The sequence below is a fragment of the Lutra lutra genome, chromosome 10 (genome assembly GCF_902655055.1).
Source record: "Lutra lutra chromosome 10, mLutLut1.2, whole genome shotgun sequence".
Classification (NCBI taxonomy): Eukaryota; Metazoa; Chordata; class Mammalia; order Carnivora; family Mustelidae; genus Lutra; species Lutra lutra.
In genome coordinates this window covers 8,406,465-8,429,168 of record NC_062287.1, presented here as the reverse complement: position 1 = coordinate 8,429,168, position 22,704 = coordinate 8,406,465, and the positions used below count along the sequence as shown (strand labels likewise).

General features: G+C 48.6%; 1 protein-coding gene across 1 annotated transcript; it reads right to left on the bottom strand.

The window, feature by feature from the left end:
- Positions 1-1,885: 1,885 nt before the first annotated feature.
- Positions 1,886-21,148, bottom strand: LAYN (layilin). Its single transcript, XM_047692463.1, is given in 11 exon segments — positions 1,886-2,743; positions 5,007-5,103; positions 7,313-7,396; positions 8,011-8,043; positions 11,607-11,764; positions 17,110-17,407; positions 19,696-19,719; positions 20,297-20,593; positions 20,596-20,617; positions 20,620-20,739; positions 20,741-21,148. Coding segments are annotated over 11 exon segments (1,593 nt in total). The 5' UTR covers positions 20,837-21,148; the 3' UTR covers positions 1,886-2,379.
- Between the last annotated feature and the right edge of the window lie 1,556 nt (positions 21,149-22,704).

Here is a 22,704-nt window from a genome sequence, read left to right as displayed (position 1 = left end):
GGTCGTTCTGCACATCCCAGTCAGAGCACGGCTACTCTTACTCAAAGATGCCAAAAGCTGCAGCAACAAACCAACCGAAGGAAGCCCCAAGGGTGCCAGCCCCTAAGTCAGAGCTTCACCGGATGAACAGAACGGAAGAAACAGGGTCACGTGCCACCGCACATGAAGTACTCACCCAGGGACGTCCATCCAAACCAAGCCCCAGACTAGCCGCCTGCCGCAGGAGTTACATTTGGTGCCAAAAGGTACCCAGTTGGGGTGCGGCCCCTGCGACGCCCAAGGATCAAGAGCCTTGGCAGACGCTTGGACGGTCACTGTACTCCCCTTCCCGGCTGGGGCCCGGCTGGGGCCCGAGGAACCACGAGCGGGGAGCTCCAGGTGGCTTCGCCAACTTTGTACCCAAACCCACGTCTGTCCGCCTGAGGCACCGCTAAGATAATCACTGAGCCATCGAGCTGGCAACAAGGAAACAGCTTATCTCAGAAGCGACCAGATGAGGAGCCCAACGGACCAGCCTCAGCTCTACCTTCCCCCAAAGGAGGCTCAGAGCCAGGAAATTTAAAGGCAAATAAAAGGGGCCTGGGTAAAAAGTTGCAGCTGGGCTGGTTCGCCCCATTAACCCTTTGGTTACCAGCTTCAGTGACATAAAGGATGTTGTTAACGCAATTTACCAGCTTCTGTTTGTTATCACGCTTCCCTCTTCCTAGGCGAAAGGAAAGCCTTTTAAACTAAGATAACTCCCTGACCTCCCCAACTCAGGCAGAGTGTGAACAATGGGTCCTACAAACTTTTAGGCTGACATATCTAGGCTAATTTACGTTGATCTGAAAATGAATTGTTCATGCATTCCAGACATTGTCTACTCTGTGCCAAATGCGGTCTTGGGTGTAGGTGATACGATGCTGATGGGACAGACAGGATCCCTAGCCTGGGGGAGGTGCAGCCTCATAGGGGCCTGAGGAGCCTGACACGGGGTGGGGGTGGGGGACATAAACGGACAGATTATAGAGTCGGGACATCTGAAGCCCAATTATGGAACTTCGATGTTTTGGAGCAACAAACAAGTCAGTCCTTCAGACCATGGGGTCACTCTTTTTGCTTTAAGTGTTGTAAGTCGGGGCGCCTGGGTGGCTCAGTTGGTTAAGGGTCTGCCTTCAGCTCAGGTCATGATCTCAGGGTCCTGAGATCGAGTCCCACATCAGGCTCCCCACTCATCGGGGAGCCTGCTTCTCCCTTTCCTTCTGCTACTCCCTCTGCTTGTGCTTTCTCTCTCTCCATGTCAAATAAATAAATAAAATATTTAAAAAATGTTGTAAGTCCACAAAATGCACTTCCTGGAAGCAGGCATAAGTGACGTGTTTGTCGTCCACCCCGCTCTCCGCCCCACTGTGGCGGGTAATTGGGCAGTGATACTGCTGGGACCCAGACCAGCGAACTCTCTCTGGTTCCGGGCTCCACACATGAGGCAAAAGGACAAACTGTGAGAAAATAAGACAGAGATGAAAGCCTAAAAAGCAAGATAGAAGCCCTCAGACCTTCAACATGTAAACAACTGGTGTTGGGCCAAGAAACTCTGCTGCAGACCTGAGTCCCAGAGTATTCAAGCCGGTCCCTACGACAAACAGGAGGAGTGGGGACCGTCACCGGCAACGCTGTGCTGGTGCTTGGGTCGAACGCACACACCAGCACTGTAACGAGCACTGCCGGGGCTGGGCACGCAGCGGCGCCTGGAAGCCGAGACTGGGGATTTCAGTCCCAGTTTGTCAAATATTTCCAAGTTGGCTATTTCCAAGTTTGGATGTGAGGAGAAAGAAAAAGAGGTCCCCTGAGGCCACAGGCAGAGGAAGGGCTGTAGACACAGACAGACTAACATTCTGCTTCCTGCTTTTGATTTGATGTGATTCTTTGAAAAAAATGGACCTCAGAATTACCGACGCACAGGCCAGCCCGATGACAGAGGACGTGGGCTTTGCAAAGAGTTAGTAATTTCTGTTTTGCTGTGATTATACGTGCTGCTGTACAGAGTAAGAAACAGAGAACCCAGAGGTGGGACTCCTGAGTCCAGCAGCCACAACCTTCTCCCTGCCAAGGAAAGCGCGGTCCCTTGAAAGTCAGAAGTAACCCATCAACTGGTATTTTCTACTATGAGCCCGACCATGGGCAAGGCTTTCTCCTAAGGTTGATCTGGGGGAGAATCGGGGATAGGGGATCTGGCCAAACTTGGGGATCCAACAGGGGCTAATGGAGATCACATGCTCATCCCCACGACCTGATCAGAGATTTTCATAGACTTTCTGAGTCTTCTCCTCATAGAAAACAGGAGAAGTTTGCTCCCCTTTTCTTTCCCATTCCCGTTCGTTCAAGTGTTTCTCATGTGTTCTAATAACCATATATTTCATTTTCCACCCATCCAGACTCCTTGCTCCTCCCTGTTCGGTCTGGGGTGAACTCGTAAATGTCATTGGTCACAAAGCCGCTCTCCAAGCTCATCAGAGTCACAAATCCACTTTCGGAGGGGTCCACAGCTATGTTGTCATAGTCACAAGACATGTCATCGGGAGTGGCTTCGCCCGAACACACTCGAAATGAGATGTTCTTCAGGTCTGGCCGGGTCTCAGCTAAATCGGCTTCACTTTGTTTTCGTATGACATTGTAAACCTCGAGGTCTGGGCTGTCCCCGTGGTGAGGAGAGGGCCAGATGGTGTGCTGCTCCTTCGTGCTGGGGCCTGGCTGCTCCCGTTTCCTAGGAGGAAAGAAAAGCATGTTGAGTAGTTTAGACGAGGGGATTGAGAAAATCCCCGTGTCTCCTGCTCGGGACAAGAAAGTCATCGGGGGAGTCATGACTCTGCCCTTCTCACCTGCAGGAACTTATGGGTCAGGGCTCTGGGGTGGGGTGGGGTGCCAAAACAGGAAAAAGACTGCCTGTCTACCATTCGCTTCTGCCACAGCATAGAACAGAGGAGGTTGCCCTGGGATCCCCAGAGCTCCCATGGCATCCATGGATCGAATTGGCTGGGGAACAATATCACATTTTTTTAAAAAGATTTTTATTTATTTATTTGACAGACAGATCACAAGTAGGCAGAGAGGCAGGCAGAGAGAGAGAGGAGGAGGAGGCAGGCTCCCCACCGAGCAGAGAGCCCGATGTGGGGCTCGACCCTAGGACCCTGGGATCATGACCTGAGCCGAAGGCAGAGGCTTTAACCACTGAGCCACCCAGGTGCCCCAACAATATCACATTTTTAAAAACTCATCTCCAAGTCAAAGTTAGCCTGCCTTCAATTCTAAATATAGGTAATAAATTGGAGTAGAATTAGCAATATCTTTGACTTGATCGCCAACAGAATCACTGATTTTTCACATCACATCACAGTTATCATAGATATACTCATCTCTACCGCAAAATTATGCTAACTATACCAACCACTAAATAAAGAAACATTAGTAAAGAAACATGTGTATTACCGAATCACATTTATTTTTTGGAAATATTTTGCTAAATTGTTTTATCAGTACAATTGCTTCCCTTGCAATCCAGAATTATTTCATTTTATATATTTAGAGATACTGTTCTGGGAAGGGGTCCATAGGATTTACCCAACTACTGCAGAGGTCTGTGACGCAAAAAGGTTAAAAACCCCTGAAAAAAATCCCTGAGATATAAATCCCAGCTACAGAGTTGCAATTCCCAAATCCTGGTGAGGTGCTAAATAGACTAAGAAAGGGAAAAACAAAAAACAAAAACAAAAAAACTGAAAACAACTGCAGAGTGAGTAGCTGGGAAATATATTCCTATTTTTTAAACTGAATTCTATTTTTAGATCAATATGAATTAACTGATAAAAAGGATCATAGTAAGAACTAACATTTTTGAGTGCTTCCTATATGCCCATTCTGCATGAATTAACTGTTTTAATTCTTTTGATAATCCTATAAGGAAGATATAATTAAATGAAGCACGTTCTGCTATTGACCCTTGAACAGTGAGGAGATTACGGGTAACAGCCCTCTCCCCCCGCACCCCGTGCAGTTGAAAATCTGTAACTTTGACCCCAAACGGAACCATTGACAGCCTACTTCTGATGAGACGCCTAACACGTTTCATATGTTATATGTATTATATGCTGTGTCCTTACAATAAAGTAAGTGAGGGAAAAGAAAACGTTATTAAGAAAGTCATAAAGAAAAAAAAGGACATTTACAGACTTATACTGTATTTATTAAAAATACCCAAAACATGTATAAGTGGACCCACACAGTTCAAACCCGTGTTGTTCCAAGGTCAACTGTGCGTTGAAATCTTACAAATTCATCATAAAATGGTCATCAAAGGGAATCGAATCTTCAGCTGGAACTCAGTGTTTCTGTTGTAAAATGGGCAGACCAGCTTCTTTCTGTGTATGGCACATACATGTTTCCATGTCTGTATGACGCTGGGGAGTAAAAAGGCAACTGAGAAGAGCGGTGGGAACCTCAAAAATGGTGGCACACGATCCATAAACAGAGATGATCTAGGCCACTTAGTGTGGCTATTTTGCAGTAATCTGAATTTGTATATTCAATGAAAAGCAAAGTCAGCTAAAAGGTTTTAGCTATTTCGTTTTGAACAAAGGGATTCAGTTTCAGATCTTTGCCAGAAGGCTCTGGGACAGTCATTTTTCAATGGCTCCCTATTCCTTCACCCAGCTAACAAACATCTTTGGAGTGAGAGCCTACAGTCACAAAAGCACCTTGCTGACTGATGTGTGGCTACAAAGGAGGTGAATAACCGTTTCACCCCTCAAGTCATTTGAAAGCTTTCAAACACAAAAATTAAAGGCTGTAAGATCACTCTCCTAATCACAACTAAGCACAAATGCCAGCAGGCCACCAGAGAATTTACTCTCCAATCTGCAATGGTAATTCTCTTGGAGCTGCTGTGGCCTTTCATGAAGCAAAAAGACCAATGTCCAAATCTCAAAGAGTCCAGAAGACACACAGGTTGACACAATGAAGGTTTTACTTGCCTCCTTCTAGAGATCCAAACCCAAAAGACAACCGTGATGACCACGAGGAGAAAGACGGTGCTGGGGATTAGAATGTAAGCAAGATTCAAGGTGGCTTCTGAAAAGAAAACCATATTAATATCAGTATTAGTGATGTTTTTATGAATATCAAAACAGGCTTAAAAAAGCAGAGCCAACACAGAGTATTGCAAAGAGCGTGTTCCTGGAAGGAGATATGTGTACATCAGCCAGTCCGTGACTGAGCTGTGACTGTCCTATGACCCTAAGTAATAGAGAAAAGAAGTTTACATGTTGGAGTTTCTTGCAAAATATCAGAAGGGCACTGATTTGGTCATATATATATATTTTTTTTCCCAGAAGAAAGAGACTCTCTCGTTTCTTGTCCTTGTTCTCCCTTAAAAAAAGCAGGGGCTGTTTGGGCAGTGTTGATGTCTTTGGCTCTAAGGACAGAAATGGTAGTTCCCAAGGTGGGGTGGGGTGTGGAAGAGGGAGGGAGGGAGAGAGAAGCTAGTCTCAGTGCCATTACCAGGAAAGAGAAGGTCACATGAAACACATGAATCAGACTGTAACCTTCCCAACAAATCTGACTAAGGCTAATTGGATCCAGTTGGGGCCAAGAGCGGTGACTGTGGAGGTCATTCAGAGGCCTGACCTTTCCTGTCCTTCAAGACTTAGAACCAAAGAATTTTCTGTCATGGTTGCCTTTAGGAAGAACAAAGGACTGGCGACTGACCCCTTCCTTACTCCCCTGGTCCAAGGTTCCCGACCTTCTAGAAGTTGTTGTTTTGTTTTCCTGTGAGGCTGAAAACCTGACAACCACCCCCACACAATAAGGACCCAAAACAAAACCCACTTTAAATGCCGCCATGATAACAACGAACAATGAAAACACCACCCATCTCTGCACAGCATTTTTGTACTTTTTCCAAATCATTTTCAATACATTTTATCTGTTGTATAATAAAAAAAATATTTGACTGGCCTTTGTCCTTGGTTCCTGGAAAAGAGGCTCTAAATCTTTGGAATTTCTAAGGTAATAGGAGTAACTGTTATTCACGAGCCCCATCAGACCACATCAGAGTCTATGCTGAGGAGATGTCCCAGGAGGGGGGACGGGGGGGCGCTAGGGATTGAGTTCAATTACATGGTCAATGACCATATCAATGATGCCTGTGTAAGAACACCTCAATGTTATATGTATTATACGCTGTATCCTTACACCAAGTCTTTGCACACCAAGCTCAATGGGACTTTCTGGGTGGTGGACACAGTCATGTGCCAGGAGGGTGATGCTGCTGCTTGAGTCCATAGGGAGAGGACGCAGAACCTCCCCATATGGGACCTTCCTGGACATTACCCAATCTGTTTCGTCAGGCGGCTGCTCCTGATTTAGCTGCTTTACAATGAAATGTAGTCTGAAATAGAGCGTTTTCCTGAATTCTGTGAGTTGTTCTAGTGAGTTATCAAAACTGAGGGGGTTGTGGGCATGCTCTGGATTTACAACCAGCTGATCAGAAGCAGGAATGGCCTGGGGACCTCTGAACTTGTGACTGATGCCTGTAGGGAGGACAGTCTCATCTGGACGGAGCTCTTCCCCTGTGGAGTCTGCCCTAAGTTGGGGTAGCTGGTGTCAGAAACACAGCTTTACAATATCCTATTTCATTTCAGGGCCATGGTGATGTTCTCAGACAGGTGAGGAACGCCCCATTACTTCTGTTATGCAAAAGAGGACACTACAGCACGGAGAAATGACGTATTTTTTAAAATGTTGTCCAGGGGCACAATCGACGTGTTTTTTAAAATGTTGTCCAGGGGCACAATCCCAGATCTCCCTCTTAATGCTCCAGGTGGGAGGCTGGAGGTCGAAATTCCATTAGCACTCTGGTTTATCACCCATTTTCTTTGATCCTTTATGATTTGAGTTGTAAAATGTTTTAGCCCGCCTCTTCTTTTTCACGTGAATATCAAGCTGGGACGTCCTGTGTCCCGCATCCCACCTGGCATTTTCTGTGCCTGTTTCTCTATAGCTGCTCTCCCAGGACCCTGCCCCCACCCAGGACTGCTGGGTGCCCGACCCCCACCCCCCATCCTCATGCAGCCATTTCACCTACTGGCCGGTCTACTTTCCCCAGGCTTCCCAGATGGTCCCCAACTCTGCATGCAATTTCTGCAAAGCCTCAGATGCCCCGTTTAGTTCATTTTTTAAAATAACTGCAGGAAAGAACAAAGTAGAGAAAGTAACCCTCTGTAATTTGTGATCAAGAGGGTCCCACCATCTACTTTCCCCGGGAGGGTTCTGTCCATACCATCATTTCCTTTAAATGTCTCTCTGGCATCTTCTTTCCCCGTATCTTCTGGAAGCGTGGGGGTTGCTGGCTCTGTTCTTTCATCTGGAAACAGACACATGGACTTGAGAACACGGTAGAAGACCTCACGATCCAGATGGTCTTTGAGGTCCCACCAAGTTGTAGGGGGGATGCGAGAAAGCAGTAGCAATTTGACCAAGGCCATTTATAAAGATAGAAAAGTAAAGGGTTGAATTTGCTGGCCTCCAGGTTTAACCATCTTCATCTTCCTGGTGAGATTTTCACTGCCAAGAATCCTGTCCTGAAACAGACAGCAGGCGCCTGGCATCAAGGCACACAGAACGCAGAGATGCCAAAGGGCAGGGCCAATGACTCACTTCTAGGCCCATAAATCATCCACGTGGCTCACTTCTTTTCTCATTAGATCGAGTTATACCTTTCATACTGTCAATAATGACAAGTTTCATCCCAAACTGAATTTGTGGTTGTTGCTTTTCAGCTTTGGGAGAAATGGGCAACTCCAGAGAGATTAATGAACTACTTGGTGGGGCTGGGTGTGGCATACACCCCTCCAAATGGTCTGACTTCCCAACAGCCCTCTTCTTGCTGGAAAAATCTGAAGAACATACAGTTCTAAACCCATAAAAGGGGCCTGAGAAACAGCCCAAATTAGCCCAAATCTCAAATGATAGGCTTACCTCCAGGCTTTGTAGAAGGAGCTGTTGGTTTCTCTGTGGTAGAAAGAAACAAACACGAAAATAGTAACTAAATTTCCGTGCCATCTGGATGAAATTGGCCAGATGATGGCCTCTCCTTATTTACTCACTCAGTCATCTGATAAACTTTATTTAGTGTTGCTAGATGCCAAGATCTGGGTTAGTAAGTCAAAAGAATCATTTCTGCAGCAAGACTAGCCTTCCCCCAGCTTCATTTGGGTATTTTTTTTTTAAAGTATTTTAAAATTTTAAATACGGGAATTTCAAAATATACACAAAAATAAAAAGAGTGGTATGAACCCCCGTGTGCCCTCACTCAGCTTTAACCCTTATCAACATAGGGCTAATCTAGGTCCAAAGCAACCCCTACCCCTTCCCAGCTACACTCAGGCCTGGATTATCTTAAAGCAATCAAAGACGTGTCAACAATTCCCACTGTGGATGTTTCAGAGAGTAACAAACACTGATCTCCCGGAAGTGGACATGGTTGTGGTGGGGGGTGGGGAGACAGACCGCCACCTGCCCACGGTGGACCCTGGAGTTCTAGAACCTGAGTCATTTCAAATGTCTTGAGAGCCTGAAGACCTTCAGGCTTCACAGATAATCTACATTGAATATCTTCCCCTTGGGCTGGGGGGACGCACTCCCAGCCCAAGGGGTGGGAGTGCATCCCCCTAAAGCAGTGGTAGCAAATCTCTCGTGCTCATCGGATGCTCTGGGCTTCATAGGAATGGGGTCCTTAAAGGGCATGGTTTTGGAATTCACAGTCCTTAGGCCAGGATGCTAAGGCTATTCTGAAGCTTCTGAAGGAAACTTTCAATCCTCTTCCCATAAGAGTGTGCGTGCGTGTGTGTGTGTGTGCGCGCATGTGCAAAGGTAATGCAAATCTATTTATTTATTTTTATTTTTATTATTTTTTAAAAAGATTATTTATTTATTTGACAGAGGGATAGAGATCGCAAGTAGGCAGAGAGGCAGGCAGAGGGAGAGGGAGAAGTAGGCTCCCTGCTGAACAAGGAGCCCGATGTGGGGCTCCATCCCAGGACCCTGGGATCATGACCTGAGCCAAAGGCAGAGGCTTAACCCACTGAGCCACCCAGGCATCCCTATTTATTTATTTTTAAAAGATCCACCTATAAAGTGCCTTCTATATGACAGAAACATCATCATGTTCTAAGTGTTTTCTTAAAAATGAACACGATTTGCCCTGCTAACAGCCTGATGAGCCAGCAGCAATCATTCTGGTGGTTTTGTATGCCATGTATCCAAGGTACCAGGAGATTAAGTAACTTGTCCAAACCTCACAGCTAGTGAATAGCTGAGCTGGAATTGGAACCCAATCAATTCAAGTGAAAACTAACATTGTAAGGAGAGAGATTGTGCTAGGTCGTAGTGATATAATAGCAAATGAGAACAGCCCTGGCCCCCTCTGGCTCTCAGGCTCTGCAGGACAGCCAGAACATACGAAATACAGGCTAAGAATCCCAGAGAGTAATTTTGCCATAGGACATTATAACATGTAGTATATTCAACAACATGACATGACCTATTCATTTGCTTGTCCCTCCACAGTTCAGTCCACCGTGAATACTGCACTGAACACGGCACATTAATGCGGCATCACCAGCAGCCCCTGCGATGCCCTGCATTGTGCCCCCTCAGCAGATTTGCCTGATTTTCACTGAAGACACCTATGCCCCCAGCAGACCCCAGAAGCAAGCAGGGGCTCAGATCTGGCCAGCATGTGCCCACTCCACGCAGTCATGTTCCCAAGTCCAATTTTAGACGTTATTCAACCAGCCCCTGGCCCGGATAGACCTGCCCTCTATTATGCCAGATACATCTATTCTAGGTGCTATTATGTGTGCTATCATAGATAACAGCGTATCTGGCATTACAGATGGCGTGCCACCTTGTTGGAACGGTACTGGATGTCCCTCTCCTCGCCCAGCAAGTGCAGGCATGAACTGGCCAAACATGTATGTCTCTAGACCTCAGGCCAACCACGTAGTGAAAGGGACAAACTTATAAACAGGGAGTTAAGGTACTGTGTGTGCTCAGTGCTAAAATCCTCCTAGAAGGAAAACCTAACTTGTTTTTCAGGGGCCCCTGGGAAGTTTCCCAAAGGAAATTTTCTTCTTATTTTGAAAAATTTCAGATTTATGAAAATTTGCTAAAATAGTACACAGGTGCCCATATATTTCACCCAAATGTTACGATTTTATATTTCATTTATTTATTCTCTCTCTGTATCTCTCTATATTTATGTCTATGTATCTATATTTTTATTTATATCTCTGGATCTATATTTTTATTTATATCTATGTATACACCCACATATGTATGAAAAACACATACAGACACATGTGTAACTTTTTTTCTGAGAAAAATTTGCAGATATGGTTACTTTTACTTCTAATTACTTCAATATGTTTTTCAAAAGATGTGGGGGTTAGGTTCTTATGCAACCACAGTAGAGTGATCAGGACCAAGAAATCAACATTGATAGTATGTTACCTAAAATACAGACCTTATTCAAACTCTACCAATCGTCCCAATACTGCCCTTTATCGGAAACCATCATCATCGTCCAGGTTCCAATCCACAATCCCTGTTGCACTTAGCTGCATTATGAGAGGAGATGATGTTCAGAGCGAACCCCAAAGGTAAGAATGAGTTGTCTGGGAAAGGGTAGGACAGTTCCAAGCACAGGGAACAGCAGTTGGGCAACTCACGATGCACACAAGGGAAGGATGAAGGGGGGGGGCACCTTGTAGCAGCAAAAATCATAGTAAAAACAGTTAAATTTAAACAATTTTAGGACTACTTAGTCTTTAACTAGATATAACTAACAAGTCATTTTATTCTGGCCAGGAAACGGTGCAGATCTGGGACCCAGCAGTTGGCTTGGGGATCGGAGAAACTTCAGGGACAGATCAAAACTCACTTCAAGGTTAGATCTAATTCAGTTATGAGGAGGCATTTGGGGAACCTCAGCGGAGTGAGACTGCGGGCTTGTAGCCAATTCAGAGCACTGAACAGATCTAGAAGCAAATGCCAGCTGAACCGGCAAGGCATAGCTAGAGGGTGGTTCAAGCCTGTTCCTTAAGGTGACTGCTATCTGTCCACTACCAGTGAAACTGAGGGACTCCATCATCTCCCCTAAGCCTCAGAAAATCATGTCACGTGGCTGCTAGAAAACCCAAGAACAATGGCCAGCTTCCTTTGACATTCCTTCTTTTTCCCAAGTTCCTATAGTCAACCTCACATGTGGTAAGAATAAGAATCTGTGATCGTCCACTTAGAGGGCTTTCTGTTCCCTGCGCTTCTCATAATCCTCACTTTGTCATACATAAATTAGGCCCTTTCCTTTCTTTATCCCTTCTCCTGGCATCAGACCCCCCTCTCCCTTGCTAGGAGTACGCCTCAGTAAGGAATTGTGACTGCATTCCCCAGCCGGGCATTTGCAACAACCTTCCTCAGAGACCACGTAACAAATTCTGGGAACTAGTAGTTGTACGTGAAGTAAGAGAGGAAGCTGAGAATTCAGCCATATGACTTGGGGAGGGATTCGTTACCATTGGAATATTTGCAAACGAAATTGTTCTTCATGTTGCACCGGTCGTCATTCCACTGGAACATGTAGGGGCCCCCGACGCCAGCAGGTGCCGACGGCTGATGGTACATGACCACGCAGACCTCGCTGCCGCACGAAGGTTCATCCACGTACCAGTTCCTGGAGGAAAGGGGTCAACAATGGAGACCACTGGGGGAGGAAACCCCAAGACTTCAAAACCTTTATTTTCCTTTCAAGTTCTGCTGAGCCCTGAACTTAGGGCTCTGCTTCAGAAGACAACACAGAGAGGAGCAGGAATTGGAGTCCTGCCAATAAGTAGAATCACGTGCTTTCTAACACGGACATCACAATCAATCATCTGACATTCACCACAACCTCTTTGTAGGGAGGAACATATTACCGTATGATATCTGCGGAGTAATTATGAGAAAAAGCAGCTAGCAGGGCCCGTCTGGGAGAGCGTATTCCTTGCCTTTTCCTAACTGGCTTTTGTTTCCCTTTGTTTCAGAAATCAGATGCACTAAGAAGAGGCCTGGCTTATCTCAGCCAGAGCTTGCCTGGCTCACGACTCTTTGTGCTTTTCAAGCGTCAAGACTGCCTTTCTAGCCCGGGGGGGGGGGTAAGTAAATGGAAAATGCCAGCAATCTGAGCAAGGCTTTCCAAAATGCAGAGGCCGTGAAAGCAGGTGGCGGGGCGGGGGACAGGGGGGACTGGCGCAGAAGGCCCACATAGTCTTTGTCTGGTTTTAAGTTGTTTCCACTTCATCAGGCATGTGGGTCCCTCCTTCTACCTCTGCTACCAGATTCCTCGTCTTTGTCATTCTTGCTCCTGGATGGGGTGCAGCCCAAGCTCCACTATCCAGTGACACTTGGAATAAATGGTGCTACCACCCAGTTGGCTAGAAGGATGCCAGGGCAAGGCCTTGGATTCCATAGAGAGCCCAATGCTGTGAACGGTCACTGCACGCACTGACTCCAGCCTGGGCTTCAGAGTCTGCGTGGTTACCTGAGTCGCTTCCTTCTGTTGGGCATAGGATGCAAGGTGACACTGAAATTTGAAGACTTGGAGTGTCCTCGGGGCTACCCATTTGAGTGAGAGCCTATGGAGGCCAGGGAGTCAATGGAATTCTGGCCCAGGACCAGCTGATGGTGGGGCCCATCCAGCGGTCATTTCCCCAGTCCCCAAATACATGACTTGAACAGCCATATTTGGTATCTGGTATAGTACCACATTGGTTCCTTAGCCTACGAGGTAAGAGCCGTAATAGTGGACGAGGTCAAGTGCAAGATTCTGAAACTGCACTCCCCCCGACCCTTTCCAAAGTAATAAATAAAAACCAATATCTTATCCAGGGGAAGATGACAGAAAGTAGTACCACCCTTGAAGATCGGAGAATGCAAGGGTGGGGGAGTCTCCAGCATATCTCTAGTTAGTTCACCGGACTGGCCCCTGCAAACACCACGCAGACCCTGAAGGAGGACACTGGAGTAGTAGAAACACAACTAGGTAGAAGCCTTAATTACAGCTGCTGTGCCATATGCGGTGTCTTTGCTCGAGCAGGTTAACATGCTCTTGGCTACTTAATATGCAGGTCCAGGGAACATAATATTTTCCATCAGAAGGAGAGTCAGAAATAGTTTGCGTTCATTTAGAATAGACAACGGTATACATTTGTGGTTTTGCCTCGGGCCTATACTAATTTTTGAACCCTCTGTCATAGTGTGGTGTGAGGAGACCTGGACTCCCTAGACATCTCGTGGAAAATCACACGGGTCTACCATATTTCTGACATGCTATTGAACAGGGTAAGCTTAGGAAGACACTCATGTGTCCAGGGGGTTAGAGATAAACTCCGTGAAGATTCAAGAGCCTGCCACTTCAGGCTAGGTCACTAGTTTCTAGATCACTAGATCTAGATCATAGTTTCTAGATCACTAGAAACCCATCCAAAAATGGTAGGTTTCTAGTGATCTACGGAATGCCGGAGCTTCCTTTTCACATTAAAGGACAAATGTTGCATCTTTGAAACATCTCACAATAATGTGAAGGAGGGGGCATAGCACCTCATAGGCCTCTCTGGGTTCTAGAGGCAGCATATTTCACACTTGAGTATACTGTTCTGGCCCCTATTTCAGCTGGCATGAAGGACAGCCAGTTTTGAGTGAGGTCCAGAGCTACAAAAAACCCTGAAGCAGGTTCTGGACTGTGGCGTAAGCAGAGTTGCCAGCTGGGCCTATGATCAAGGAGATCCCATTAGTAGAGGTATCAGGGATGGGAAGAAACACCACAGAGAATTTGTGGCAAGCCCCAAAGAGAGAATCACAATGTAGACCCCTAGGATTCTAGAGCAAGGTCATGTTATCTGTAGGTGAGAAATAATCACCTTTTGTAAAACAATCCTGGCTTGCTACTAGGTGAGGAGCATCAAAAAACCATGCAACCCAAGTTGCCCATCGTGAGTGAGATGCTGTCAGACACACCTAGTCCCGGGCTGGGCAGGCCCAGGAGCGATCCATTCTAAGGTGGAAGGGGTCTATCCAGGACCAGAGAGCACTGTACGAGCAGGCAGAGCACTGTAAGGCATCTCCCACTGTTGCTCCACGGCCTCTCCCTCAGTGTCCACCTATCCCCGCACAAGGGAATCCCTTATGACGCTTGACAAAGGCTGCCCAAGTTCTCTTCATGGATAGGACAGCCAAGTATGGGAGTACGGCTCCACAGGACAGCAGCTGCACGCCGACCCCACTCAGAGTTGGCCTTGAAAGATCAAGGGGTGAGGGGACCTCCTCCCCATGGATGCAGCTGAGATGGTGCACCCAGTGAACCAGCTTGCATGGCAAGAGAAGTTCCTGGAGGTTAGACTCTATACGGACTCAGGGGTAAAGCAAGAGCTTGGCCAGCTGATCAGGAGTCTAAGCGGAGAAAGAGGAGAAGACTGGGGATGGGGAGCAGAGCTCTTGGACAGAGTGATGTGATGCAAACAGACATATGGGAATAGGCAGGAAGTGTGAGGCTCTATCACAAGTTAAAACCCACCAGAAAGCATCTAACATGGAAGAGGCACTAAACAGGCAAGGAGACAAGTGACTCGGCTAGTTGATGTCAGTTAGCCTGGGACTGGCCGCCCCAGTGCTCACACAACAGCTACGGACTGGAGTAGCCATGGTGGCAAGGATGGAGGGTCTGCATAGGCTCAACAGTGTTCATCTCCTCTCACTGAGGCTCATCAAGCTCCTGTCAAATCTAACCTGCCAGCAGCAGAGACCAAAGCTAAGTCCCTGAAGGAACACCAGCCTTAGGACACCAACCTGGCACTGGGGAGCAAGTTGACTACACTGGACTCCTTCCATTCTGAAAAGGGCAATGATTCCCTTTGACGGGAATAGACCTACAGCCTGGGTGTGGGTTTGCCTTTCCTGCCTCAGGGCCTCAGTCATTAGTCACTACCCATTATTTGATCTACTGGCACAGAATGCCAAATAATACCTCATCAAACCAAGGGACCTACTTTATAGCAAAGGAGGTGTGGAAGTAGGCTGGTCATCTAGCTGGGTTTACTAGGCATGTCACGTGTTGCACCATCTGGAAGTTGCTAGCCTGAGAGAATGATGGAAGAATTTGTTGACAACATAGCTGAAGCCCTAACTGAGAGGGAATACTTGCTAGGAGGAGGTATTGTCCTTCAAGACTCAGTGCACACTTTGAATCAATGACCTTTGTATTATTCTGTGTCCTCAAGAGTAAGAACACCTGGGTCTGGGAGCCAATGGGTGGAAACAGGAGTAGCCTTGCTCACCATCACTAGTAGTGACACACTTGGGGAATTTGTGCTTCTTGTCTCTGCAATGCCAGGCTCTATAAGTTTTAGATGTCTTGCTACCCAAAGGCGAAATACTTCCACCAGAAGATATAGGAAAAGACTTATACTATGAGTGATGGCTGCCACTTGGGCACTCCGGGACCCTTGTGTCCAGAGATCAGCAGGCAAGAAGAGCAGTGATTATCTTTGTAGGAAGTAACCGGCCCTAATCACAGGAGGAAGAAGCTATGCAGTCCCCCATTTGGGGCAGGAAGAAATATGTTTGGCATCCAGTTATCTACTAGGGTTCCTGTGGGTCTTCACATACCCAATTTCAATGGTAAACGGGAAAGTGCTATCACTCTAGCCTGAGAAGTGCACATTGACTGGGTCCTCACATACCTCAAGGCGGAGGGTCTGGGTCCTGCCACAAGGTCAGACACTGAGGCTCCCTGAGCAGAGAGTGAGGGGAATCTAGACTGGATAGTAGAGGAGGGAGGTCAGTGAGTATTAGCTGGGGTCCGGGGACTAGCTAGAGTGGTGGGCATTGTAGTTCATCCTACTAACCTTCCTTTTCTTTCTTTCTTTTTTTTTTTTTTTTTAATTAGAGAGGGGGCCCACAGACGGAGAGGGAGAGAGACAGAGAGTTAGAACCCCTAAATGGGTTCCATGCCCAAATGGAGCCTGACACAGTGATCGATCTCACAATCTGGAAATCGAGACCTGAGATAAAATTAACCGAATAAGCCACTTGGGTGCCCCACTCTTTCCTTTTTAAGGTTTTTTCCAGGAAGAGAAGCCCACGAGAACCCTGGAGGGGCCGCCCCTGGCACATAGAAGGAAGATGTGGATCTGATTGGCATAATTGGTAGACACGGGTAAAAAACATATTTTCATCAGCATTCTTTTGGTTGATAATGAGTTTAAACGTTTTTTTTTCCCCCCATGGGATCATTGACCGTTAGATTTTCTATTTTTCAACTGCTCAGGTCTTTCGCCTCTTTATCTTTTGGGGTTTATTGACTTACATAAACTTTTAGTGTCTTAATGACTTACATCAACTCTATTGTAAAAAGATAATTACTCCCTAATTCATTACATTTTTCTGGTCTTATGTCTGCCTTTTAACTTTGTTTTAACTAACTTCTGTTTTAACTTATGTCTGCCTTTTAACTTTGCTATCTTTTGATGTTTGTCCCTGTCGCTGGGTTTCTTTGGGAGGGACGATGGCAAGGCCACTGTGGTGCCAGGGTAAGGTGTGAAATAAATGAGTCCTGATGCCGTGGGTTTAGGAGGGTCCTCCAAAATGCAGGCTTCCTTAAGTCCCCCTTCGGCCCATCTAGGCCCACTCCCTGTGACCTGGAGCCCTAATAGAGTCCTAGCTCCACAGACCCTCAATCTCTGGTTGGGGTTCTAATTCAAAAGGCTGGTAGCCAGAAGCCCTGACTTCAAGCACCACGTGCTGTTCAAACAATGCTCCTGGGCCACATCTACCTGGACAGAGCTCTTGGGACAGGAGTTGGACCCACTACCAGGCTGACTGACTGACCCCCTTCATCTCCCAGCTTTGGCCAGTGCTATCCTCTCCGGGCTTTGCCTGGCTGGGCCTTCTCCTCTTCCTCCTGCACCGGGCACCGTGGGTTCAGCCTACCTCCTTTTTGAGTTACGGCAAGCGGGTGAACTGCTGTGGGTTCTCCACACTTACCTGAATGTTGCCATGCTGCCATCCGTCCACGCATAAAGGTCGTGGCAGGCTGTGCTATTGCTTTGCTTCTCTTCACGCCTCCTGAGCCCAATCCAGAAATCACCATCAGACGCCAGGAGGTTTTCAATGAACTTTTCTATCAGTCTCTGTTCGTCCTCAGACTCGATGCTGACTAGCTGGGCCCCATCCCTCCTGCAGGCTGTGTTGGCTTCCTCAAAGTTCAGTCTTCGAGAAGCATCGTGGAAGTAAATGACTTTATAACAAGGCCTCTGTGTCCCTCCTCGGCAGACTGGTTGTCCTGGAGGAAAAAAAAAAAGCAACCTATTTCAGTACTCTCCAAAGTATCGCAGGACAGGGATGCTCGGTGGCATGGGCACGAAGCCAGTGACTCATCTGTGGACTCTATAATGTCGTTTAGCTTCTCAGAGCACATGAATACCCGCTTGGCATGGAGATGCGGTGATTTAAACTCCGATGCCTGCATTGTGTGGGGGCTCCATGTTTTGTTTGTTCCATTGCGGGTCTTGAAAATCAAAGGTTTTTGACAATCCTTTAAAAGAAAGGTAGTTGAAGATTTATGGTTCCACTTAAAGCTACCCACATAGAACTCTTTCATCTTATCGGGACGTCTCAGGGGGCGGTATGGTTGAGAAGAAGGTTTCTCTGTTTGGTGTTTCCTTCAGGTAAGAGATATACTCTGAACTTGGGGGTGGGCTACTCTATCCTGGAACCCTTTGCCTGTAGAGTAGGCTGAGATTTTGCCCAGGCTGTGGTATAAGCAGAAGCTAAGAGCATCAGGTCGATGGGGTTTTCTGCTGTGATGGATCTTGTCTAAAGACACAGCTAAGGTTTACTCAATTCTTACTATGAGGCATAAACTATGCTAATTGCATTTACATTTTTATCTATTCTTTCTCTCTCTGAACTCTCACAATAATCCCTTGATGTAGCTCTTGTGTATGCCTCATTTTACAGAGGAGGAAACTAAGGCTCAGATAAATTAAGTAATTTGGCTAAGGTCACACAGCTATTGGTAGCATCACCTGAGTCAGAACACGGTTCTGATTACAAAACCAAGCCCATAACCGTTGAACTATGCTGCCCAGTTCCCACTTTGCCTCAGTTTCAGGCTACACTGGGAGCCTGTGTAACGCGTCTTATGGAACTGGCACTCAAAGGGCTGAGTGCCATCTTAGACAAATGGATGGGATTCTATTAAGAAGGGACAAACTGTTCACCAGTACATACCCCACCCCCCCAGCTGGCATCTTCGGGAAGCCTTACTGTGTGCGAACTTCCTTCCATCAACACGCACTGCGTAGACGCTCTGTGCCTGGCACTGTGCTAGGTGCTGGGAATACAGAAACAAACGCCAATTCCTAGCCTGCAGAAGCACGCAGCATATGCTTCTGGACCCAAATGCACAAGTGAAAACCAAATCTCAACAAGGGAAGTCCCTCGCAAGGCGAGAGCCAGATTGTGGGCTGTGGCTGTGAACTGCTACCACCGAGAAAGGATGAAGGATTTTGGTTTGGGAACCTCTTCCCAGCCCCCAAGGGATGTTCTCATTTTCCTAATTTGTTTTGCAGCCGTGCAGGGAACCAGAGAGCATTCATCGTTCCCAACACTGACCAGAATCCGGGGCAAAAGCTACAGACCGTGGACTGCATTTTCAGGGCTAAACGGGACCAGAGCACATGCAGCTAATCCGGGAGACTCCTGGGAAGTCTTGTTTCTACTGCTTCTTTTACTGCTTTTATAAGGAAAGTCTCAATAAGCAACAGGTTCGAAGAGTTTTGCATCTTCTCCCTTCCTCTGCTATTCTGCTATTGCTAGAACTCTAACAGGACTGGCCCATCGGCAAATTAGGAGGCCTCAAAAGCAGGACATTTTCACGATGACGTTGTTCCAGAGAGAATGGGGGCCACTGGCCAGAGAGGCTGTGGCTGGCGTGCTGCCCGGGAGAAGACCGGGCCAGCCCAGCTCTTGTGATCCCTTCAAGGTGGCTTCAAATGAGGCAGCAGAGGGAAAATGAGCTCCAGGTACCTCCCGCCTGGCCACGGGCATAACGTGAGGTGGAGTTAAATTTCCTGGTAGACCTCCTTTTCCTACCATTTGTTTATCAAGGGAAAACATCACACCTTAAACGGGTTTCCTGTATGGTCCAGCCTGGCCACACATCGCAAGTCTGCGGGTGAGTGCGAGAGAGAGCCAGAGCTGGAAGGATGCCTGAGGCGCATCTGGTTCCCCTGCCTTCAGGAAGTGTCTTTCTCTTCTCATTTGCAGGAAGGGGAAGGGCGGGTCTTCTGTTCCCCACGACCTAGGACAAAGCCCATGCAGCCCTAACCCAGGCAGCTTAATTCAGATGCACACACCACCCCCTCCTCGCAGCCCACTCCCATCCTGAGACACACTTCAGATCCTTTCCATGGGCTCTGCAAGCCGGGATAACGGAGTAGAGGTTGTCATTCTCCGCCACCCCCATGGCCCGTTTCTCCGCGCCCGGAAAACCTGAGAAAGAGACATGGACATCCTCCTCTTGACATGCAGAACAAACAGAAGAGGCAAGAAGCCAGAGCACTGTACCTCCTCTGAGGTCCAAGTCCGAGGCTGCAGTGACACGACAGGAGGAAGGAAGCAGAGAGTCATTCCCCTGAGTCAGGCGGGGCTTGTCCCGCGCTAACTAGGCTTCTTTCTCCCTCTCCAAGCGCTTTGGTAACAGAGCTGGATCCCGCCATCCTCCCCCCAGAGGAGACCAGAAGTAACAGGCTGGGTTCCCACCGCGTAGGGGATCCAGAATCCCCACTGTAGACGCCGTCTCGGGAAACGGGAGAGCCCCCACCCCGCCCCAACCCCACTGGCTGGAGGAGAGCTGGAGAGCCTGCCCCTGCGCGGGGGGAGTGGGGCGGGCCGAGGGGGCGCCTCCTGGGGCAGATGTGCCCACTGACCCACCAAGCCTACGTGCCCCAACGCCCAGAACTCTGGAACTTCCAGGAATCTCAAAGACCCGCGCTGCCGGGGGCGCAGGAGGGCTGGGCCCAGCAGCAGAGGCGGGGACGCCCCTCGCCTCTGCAGTGGGCCAGAGAGTCGCGGAGGCCTGGAGGACCGCCGGCAGCAGCTGGGGTGCAGTGGGTGCACGTGCGGAGCCCGACCGGGAATCCGCCCCCGCCCCAGCGCGCTCACTCACCGCTCAGCAGGCGGCCGGTGGCGCCCCGGGGCCCCGCCAGCAGCGCGGCCAACAGCATGGCCTGCAGCGCGGCTCCCGGCTGCATGGCCCGGCTCGGGTGCGACCTCGCACCCCGCGGCGCCACGGCGGTGGAGCGGACGGACCCGTAGCAGCGTGCACAGCAAATGCAAAGGCGGCAGCAGCATCTCCCGAGGACCGTCGGACCAGGCACCCGGAGGAGGCGGGGAGGGCGCAGAGCCAGCGCGCGGTCCTCCGCCCTCTGGGACGTCACCGAGGGGAGGGCAGCCCCGCCGCGGCCCGCCCCTGATGGCCTCCTCCGGCGTGCTCGGCGCTAGAGACCTGGCCCTCGCGAGGGGAGCGAGCAGAGGAGGGGAGCCAGCTCCCCGCCCGCCGCCCTCGCGTCCCCGCCACCTCCGAGCTTCCCACGGAGACCCTGCGTTTGCCCCAGGGCGCGGGCCCGAGTGATATCCCAGTCTGGCTTCTCTGGAATCTGATGCAGAGAGCGCTGTGGCTCAAAAGAGGGCCACATCTCCACCCCATGCCTCGCAGACATGGCCAAGTTCACCCAGAGCCCCTGGCTCTGCATTGGGGGCCAGTGGGAGAGTCGGGGCGCTGAGACCTCCCTGGGGCTCCATAGGCTGCAGTCTGGGTGCTCAGGGCCTCCCCTGAGAAAGGAATGGCGGATACAGAGAAGAGATGCTCAAGTGGGCAGTGTGCCCTTGGCCGGCAAGCTATGGGACAGTGTGAGAGTGTCCAGCCCAGGTGGCTGAGTTGGAGTTCTTGTTGAGAAGAGAGTAGGTCCACCCGAAGCCAAAGGGCATCTTTGAACTCAGCAGGGAAATAATCCTCCCCCTTTGCAGGGCACCTGTTGGGGGGTAGGGGTAATTGTTCAGGTTTGGACTGGTGGTAGAAAGAAGGGTCTCCCTGGGAAAGAATGCTCCCTCTCTGTGAAAAAGCCTTCCTCACCAGCTCAGCCCTCAGTGTGGGCTCCCTCTTTGAAACGGCCACAATACTCCTATTTCCATCTGCTTCTTACAGTAAGCTCAATGTTTTCAAATATCCGCAAATAATAAAGTGAGCCTCCTGTCCAAAAGCTGAAGTACTAAGTGGCAGAAGGTGGGTCTGATTTCCTTGCCCACCTCCCTCCCCGCCCCTCCCCCATACCCCGTTGCTATGAATCCCCGCAGAAGCCCCGTCTGACTTCCTGGGTTTGGGGCTCAGCTTGAGCCACTGCAGTTCTTGAGAGGGAGGACTGAATGAATGAATATAGCTTGGGGCTGGGAAATCTGTTTCCTTATCAGCTGATGATAGAGGGAAGAACGGCTACCCCAGAATGAAGCAGCCTCGGCCGGGTGAGGAGACCTTTACGGCAAGCCGCTTTACAGGCCGTCTTTATATCTAAATTAGAATATCTCACATCCAACATGCACTCCTTCTAGAAACTCCTGGTTCTCAAGACAAAGCAAGGACTGCCATGTGGAGGGAAGCACTTGAGTTGGCATGTGATATTCTGCTTTTCTTCACTTAAAGACTATGTAGAATTCCGGCAATTCCTTCGTCTAAGTTTCAATTAACTCTTGGTGTTACCTTAAGAGTTTTGTGAAGGTCTGATGGGAGCAGACAGACATGTAAGGGTGCCGAGAGCTGGCTACTAAATGACAATTGAGAAGGATGTATTTCCAATATTACAACACCTATTACAACTTAGGGAAGCTGTCACCTTGGGCCGAAGAATCAAATCGTATCCTGAATTCTCCCTTTGATACTCTGGCTGTTGAAGCACATTCATTGCCTTTGTTAAGGCATATGGTCAACCTCATGTGCTAATTATAACAGCAGCTCCAATCCTGCACAGGTCCTGGGTCCACACCCTGTATCGTGTGACTTTGCAATTCTTCTTACTAAAGGGGCTAAGTGTATACCCCCACCCCTTTTTTCTGTATTAGATTATTTCACTTGTTTGGCCAACGGGGTAAGTCAGAGGTATCTGAGCCTACAGTGGAAAAGGTGTCACATGTCCTCACCCGTTCTTTTGCTTCTCTGTCACTGTCTGAGAGGAACATAACTCATATCCCACTGGACCATATACATCCCAAAGAGGAGGACACTTGGAACAGAGCTGCCTCAACCACCAGACACTTGCCCAAGGTGCCGTAGCTTGAAGCAGAGCTGCCTGGCCCAGCCTAGATCAGCCAAGCCCCCAGCCACCCCCCCAGGTGTGTGAGCAGTAATAAATGTTTTAGATCACCTTGTTAGCTGTGGCAGCAAAGCAACCATTATACCTGGTAAAGCAGGTGTCCAGGTGTGGACAGGTGTGCACTGGGGAAGGCTGGGTAGCTTACACAGTCTAGTTTTCCTGGTAAAATTATCTTGGTCCAGGGTCCCATCCTTAATTTGACAAGCCTAAA